This window comes from Aptenodytes forsteri, unplaced genomic scaffold, assembly GCF_000699145.1.
Source record: "Aptenodytes forsteri isolate BGI_AS27 unplaced genomic scaffold, ASM69914v1 Scaffold76, whole genome shotgun sequence".
Lineage (NCBI taxonomy): Eukaryota > Metazoa > Chordata > Aves > Sphenisciformes > Spheniscidae > Aptenodytes > Aptenodytes forsteri.
Genome location: NW_008794444.1, coordinates 2,520,256 through 2,527,082, shown reverse-complemented (window position 1 = coordinate 2,527,082; position 6,827 = coordinate 2,520,256). Strand labels below are relative to the sequence as shown.

Genomic DNA, 6,827 nt, shown 5'->3' with positions numbered 1-6,827 from the left:
AATATATAAATATATATGTCATGCCACTGGGAAGCTCTTCCCTGGACCACTGAGGTATTTGGACACCTCTATAATATAGCTATAATAGCTGTATTTGGACACCTATTATATACAGATTTATATATATATATTTATATATAATAGGTGTCCAAATATACACACACACACACACACACGCCTGTGTAATATAGCTATAATAGCTGTATTTGGACACCTAGTATATATAGATTTATATATATATATTTATATATAATAGGTGTCCAAATATATATATATACACACACACCTGTATAATACAGCTATAATAGCTGTATTTGGACATATATGGATATGGATATTTGGATATATATATAAAAATCTATATATAATAGTTGTCCAAATACAGCTTTTATAGCTATATTATACAGGTATCCAAATACACCTATTATATATACACCTCTGTATAATAGGTGTCCAAATACACCTATTATATCTATATCATACAGATGTCCAAATACCTCTGTGGTCCACGGAAGAGCTTCCAGCCCCTCCAGCTCCAGTACCTCTTCCCTGCATCCCGATTCCCCCTTCCCTCGAGCCGACGTTGAGCCGATGTGGCCGTCTTCCCCATAGCTCTGCTGAACATCTGGCTCCCAGTAAACGCAAAGACAAGGGCTGAACAAGATTTAATCGCTGTATTCAGCCACGTAGTTTCCGTCCACCCTCAGTCAGCTCAGGCTGGTAAGAGTCACCAGAAGGAGAGTGAAGTTTCCAGCAAAAATCCTGCTTTCCCCAAAATCGGGAACATTTATTTCAGCACGTCGGATGCCATGGAAGGAAAGTCAGAACCACCCTCGACAGATGTGTCCCCCCTGCCTGTTGCAGAGAGCTCCTACCACAGCCGGGCTGCAGCTATCCGAGCGGCTTTTTCCCCTTCCACATCTTTAAATATTAGCATTATTCTGCCAGTTTGTTCATAAATACACTGAGAGCCCTGGAGTTGAATAAATAGCTGCTTCAGGCCCATGTAAGGTTCTGACTGCTCTGCGGCGTCAGTGAAAGATCTCTTGTTACGTGATTAACTGTATCAGAATTTCCTGACGTGACTCACTGCTAGATTCATCAGCAACCGAGCGGATGCCCGTGACCTCTCTGTCTAGCATGGCATTAAAAATGGCAACGGGAGACAGGGGGGAAGCAAAATCGACTGGGAAATAATGCTGGCTAAGCCTTTTCTATTTTAAGGAGAAAGTGCCCAATATTTACATTTAAAAAAAAAAAAAACAGGAAAGAAATAGCAAGATTCGAAATTCAGCTATATATATCGACTTAACCACAGATGCGCCGAAGGCCACGCTGTAACACCGCACGTATGGCTGAGCTCTTCCTGCCTCACGAAACAACTGGGTCAGCCAAGAGTAACCCTAGCTGCTTTTTGAGAGCACCTTTTCCATTTTAAGGAGAAAGTGCCCAATATTTAAATTTAAAAAAAAAAAAAACAGGAAAGAAATAGCAAAGATTCGTAATCAGCTATATATATCGACTTAACCACAGATGCGCCGAAGGCCACGCTGTAACACCGCACGTATGGCTGAGCTCTTCCTGCCTCACGAAACAACTGGGTCAGCCAAGAGTAACCCTAGCTGCTTTTTGAGAGCAGAAATAGATTTACTACGGCCGAGGTCGGGTTGCAAGCTCTTTTCGGAGGGGAGCAACCGGGAAGGACACCGGTACGGAGCTCACGCCGAGCGCTTATTTGAGTTCCTCCTAGGAACCATCTCCTAGGTAAATTTGGGGGGGGGGAGGAAGAAGCACCGGCTTCTGGGATAAGAAATTTGTGAAGATGGGTGAAAAGCAATGCACAAAAGCAGCAGCCCGGGACAAGCCCTGTGTACCCGGTAGGAAATGATCCATCCTTTCTTCTAGGGCTTCTTCTCAACAAGAGAAGGGATCGTGAAGAGGAGTTGGGGAGGAGAAAGGGAGACTCGGTTCCTTCCCTCCACCAGACAGTTTTACAGTGAAGCATCATCACTTAATCTCTAATACGATTTTCCACTGGAAGAGAAGCCATGGAGCTGGCAGGTTTCCTATTTCAGGGTTTGTTTTTCATCTAGTGTATAAATCTGCGGAAAAAAACCTATGACCCAACACCAGCAGCTTCGCCTCGCCTAAGACAAAACCGAGAACAGCCTTGCCATGAAACAGAATTCAGCACAAAAAACGTATTTCTTCTTACATTTGCGGTATGATCGGTCCCGTTATTTAAGTATTTACACATAAAAGGTTAGATTTGCAAGGGAAAAATACTGGATACGCAGGCTGCTTGATGCCCAGGTGACTGTTGGGTGTTTGAAGCTGGAAAATAACATTAAATTAATGAGTTTATGAGATGAGCACACATGCTGAAGGACAGGCAGGAGCCAAACCAAATGACGACCTCCCCACCGGCAGCTGGAAACCGTCGGCTTTCGGCACTCGCTACTTACTGAACGTTTTGCAGATGTCAGAAACCGCCTTGAAGACCCTGTCCGAGAAGTTGACTTTCACCTTGACGTACTTCATGTTGGGCAGCTGAAGGCGAAGCAGCTTGTGCTGAGGTGTGAACTGGAGCTTGGCATCAGCCTGTATCCCGTATTTGTCCAACGTCCAGTGCGTTTTAAGGAGCCAAGTTTTCTTCTTTTCCCACCACAGCGCGTGATCCGACCAGTCTTTCTTGACATCTAGAACAAAGAAACCATTTTACCAGTTAAAACCGGGACCAGAATTAGCTTTCAAAAGACAAAAGCAGAAGTTTAAATGCGTTTAACTGAAAAGCGACTATTGATCCAAAAACGCCGGCAGCCCTTTTCAGATACAAATAATTGCCTGTACTCAATAGCATCTAGAAGCCACCTTGGAGATAAAAGTAGGAAAGAACCCAAGAGGAATAAGGGTGAGACATAACGTGCCCGTGCATCACGGGCAGCCCAGCAGCGACGAGGCTGGAGCACGAAGTCAAGGGGTCACGAACGACCCGACACCTTCCTCGGGAGGGATTTTGCACAGCTTTTTAGGTTAACTATCAATTCTTGGGTTTCCCCATCCCCACCACGCAGGACACCTGCGCTACCCGAAGGTGAGTCCAGCCACCTCAGCACACACGGAAAGCAGAACTAGGAGGTTTGCAAGCAGAATTAAATAGAAACACCGTGTCTTCTCCAGGTCTTTCAGTTTCCACAAACAAAACTGGAAAATTCCCAAATGACACTAAAAGTTACTTCCCAAAGGAACAACAGTGCGAAACCCAACAGCCACGTCTCCTTCCAGCAGGGACGTAACCGTGGGGTCCTTGAAGGTCACGTCCCAGTTGGGAAGCACTTGGGGAACCAAAGCACGGTGATAACTCCAAAAGACAGCCACTGTGCCATATTTTCCTTAACACCTGGAATATTTTTCGCTAACGCCTGCCCTGCTCTCCCCGCAGCCCCCTGCCATTCCTGCAGAGCATCTTCTAGTCCCGACAACCGCCGACCGGCGTTAACGGTGCAATGTCCCCCCACCACGCAGGAGAAAGGGAAGGAGAGGGGGAGGGAATGATCCAGGCGCTGCAGCTGCATTTTGCAAAGCTCTGATTAGCCTAAACCCTCCATCTCCAAAAATACTGACCGGGGGGTGTGTCAGCATCGACGGCGACAACCGAAGCTCTCATTTCAAAGGAAAAACCAAACGTTTCCGCAGGGTGTCATCTGGGCAAGCACACCAGAACCTCAAGAGGCTGCAGGACAAGTTACAGGGACGCTTCTGCACTTGAGATTGCAAATGATAGAGCTACCAGTAAGTTTTGAGCTTATGGACTTTGTATGAGGATTATTTTAATTTTCATAATAATGAAAGAAGCTTGAAAGCAAGGCACTTCCCAGGTTAAGGCACCGGCAACAAAATAATTCAGTTTTCAGCTCCAGATCCTTCTCAGATCCCGGATTCCCAACATGAAACATCAGTTTAACCCAAATTAAAACTGCCAGCTGACATTGACTGCAACAGCTCCTTCCTCCGTCCTTCGGCACGGATGCTCACGCACGGCGGGGCACCAGCCAGAAAGCCAGGGGCAAACCCAGCAGAGTCCAGGGGCGAAGCCCCAGCAGACACACCACCAAACAGGCTTAAGGTACCGAGGAACACACTCCAGGACAGACATCATGAAGGCTATCCCCACGAGCCACGTCTGAACTTAATCAAGATGAGAACAGCGTGACAAACGAACTTTCTTCTGTCCCCATCTGAAAACGGGATCTCGATCTCAGGGTTACTGAGAAAAGCCAGCAGAAGTTTTTTTTTTCTGTGAACTCCTGGTATAATGGCATAATCATGCAGCCAGAAAGTGGAAATGTTCAGCTAGACTTTTCAACAGCTTTGTACAATCAAATTAAACAAAACCAAATATAGAAAAGCATGCAAACTTGCACAAGCCTTGGCTACTCTCAAAAAAATCTGAGAAATCATTACAATGGACTTCGGTAATGAAGTCCAACTTCTGCCCTACTGAAAGCTGAACAAATTGGCACTGAAAGTCTAGGGGGAGGGAAAAAAAAAAAAAAGGCATTTTGAACCACAACACTTATGCCTAACAGAGGGGATTTGGCTTTACACTGCAGATTAACCTTTCAGGCCATGGCACAAATACGCACAGCATCGTCTTTCGGCCTGAGAGCAATTAACACTTTGAATTAACAGTGAGATGTTGGCTACGGCCAGAAAGGTAAAGGTCTGTGGCTGCCCCACGGGGTAGTTATATATAAAAAGAGCTTGGCAAATGTTTAGCGGCCAACTTGTGGGGTTGAGTTTAACATGTTGACAAGAAACCTTCGGTGCTTTGCAAGGCAGCTGGTGTGACCCAGGGCTTGGAGCAATCCTTGCGCACCGGGGAATGCCAGCCGCCTGGTTAAATCTGATCAAAGGTTTATAAATCTTCACCAGGGTCCCAATTCACGAGTTACTGATTCGTCGGGGTTACAGCTTTATGACAAGGCTTATTATTTCAGCTCAGTCTTTTCCCATTTTCTACTGTCAGTCGCAGGACTGGGCCCTTTGTATTTATGGAAAGCAAGCCGAGAGCCCGGGTAGGCCTCCGAGTGCTGCAAACTCATTTTAGAGATCCCAGACCTCGAATTCAAAAGGTTACTGCAGGTCCAAAGCCACGGTGCAAATCCCAGTGGAGGTGTTTGCAGATCCAGAAGCTCCTCTGAGCTGCTAAATGCTACTTGCACATCCCTGAGCTGCTATTTCCAGCCATGAAGCGTACCAGCCTTACGGCAACGCCGTCACACAAAGAAGCAGAAATGGTCAGAGCCGGCAAGTGTTCATCAGCATCTCAATCAAAGCAAATAGCAAAAGAAACAGAATTGTTCAGTGGGGTGGGAAAATCCACCCATATTAGTCTAAATCAGGCTGATTCCCGGCTATGGCACGGCAGGGGGAGAGGAATGGCCAGAGCCACCAGGATTTAGGTGTCCTCAGTGCAATACTGACCATCATGGTCATCTCGGGCGAAGGAGAGCACAGAGGGATCCCCGGAAACGAGCTGCGCGCATTTGCTAGGGTCATAGCAAATCATTGCCATCAATGCTCCCCTTCCAGGCAAGGAACCTGCCAGGTGAAGGCTGCGGGGCAGCCCGGCGGGCTGCGGGCTTTCGGGGAGGCTGTGGAGACACGGAGGCTGGAGCTGTCAGCATCAGCTGGAGCATGGGTTGGGGACAAGGGAGCTCCAGGAGCCCAGCCCCAGCAGCAGCGCCCGCGGGAAAGGGAAGCACGGCATTTCCTTCCCGGCATCAAAAATAATCCCCGCTCCCTGCACCTCCCAGCCTGAACCGAAGCCTCGGCTGCAGGGAGTCCAGGAGGGCTGGGGGACCCAGCTGTGATTTTTTTTGGAGGAAGAACCTGGTTTTGCTTTGCTTCCCAAAACTGTGCCAAGAGGCAGAGACGTGGCACGGGTGATGCTGAGGACATTTTGTACAGCAAAACCCACGGAACAAACTTGCTGTCCACCTTGAAAAGCTGTTCAGACAGTCCTGCAAATGCAAGAGGCATCTTAAATCACCCAGACGGCTGCAGAGACCTCTGCAAGGACAGAACGTTATGAGAAGAGAGGAAGAGCTACTCAATAAAGTGTTTTAAACCTTAAACATCCTTAGCTTTCAATTCATGCCAGTGCCTCGCTGCAGTCACATTGCACCAGCTTGTCCAGCATAATTACAATTGCAGATTTTTATTCCCACAGCTACCATTAAATTCACATCTAGAATTCAAGTCGCTGAAAATAAGTCTTAATTGAGATGCATACGAAGTGTATTTTAATTCTGGGCTTGCTACTGCACAGATACATACGTACACAATTACCATAATTTTGGTGAAGTGCAAAGAAGATCGAGGCAGCCCCATCCGCTCTGCCTGATGGCCCATTTATCCCAGGAGCCGGCTGCTCCAAACGCTGTCCCTCTGCCAATATGTGGATTTTAAAAGGCCCTTTTCCACCCCGCTCCTGCAGCAGCTATTGAACCTCCCTTCTTCAGAAGCATTACCGTCACTTGGCAGGCTCTCTGTGCGAGCTTATGACTTACTAGCAATAGTATACAACTCTCTGGCGTTACATAAACACTCTATTTGCCTTGTTATTTTGGGATATCCCCTATTGCAGATGGGCCCTCCTTCTGTGCACCGCTCAGAACAAAAGAGGCCCCATACGACCGAATAAACCTCTTTTTCCCCGCCCGCCCTCCCTGGCACACGGTTAAACCCCACTAGACTGATATTTGGAGAGCAGGAACCTCCAGCAGCGGTGGTCTCCACCTCTGGGAAAGGCTCCTGCGGGG

The 6,827-nt window shown here is 47.3% G+C and overlaps 1 protein-coding gene across 2 annotated transcripts in view; it reads right to left on the bottom strand.

Moving 5' to 3' along the window:
* Window positions 1-6,827, bottom strand: part of FERMT2 (fermitin family member 2) — a 63,234-nt gene that overhangs the window by 36,383 nt on the left and 20,024 nt on the right. For both annotated transcript variants that reach the window (XM_009289846.2, XM_009289847.2), the window contains exon 2: window positions 2,466-2,699. In XM_009289846.2, coding sequence (XP_009288121.1) covers window positions 2,466-2,699 — 234 coding nt within the window. The remainder of the gene's footprint in view (window positions 1-2,465; window positions 2,700-6,827) is intronic.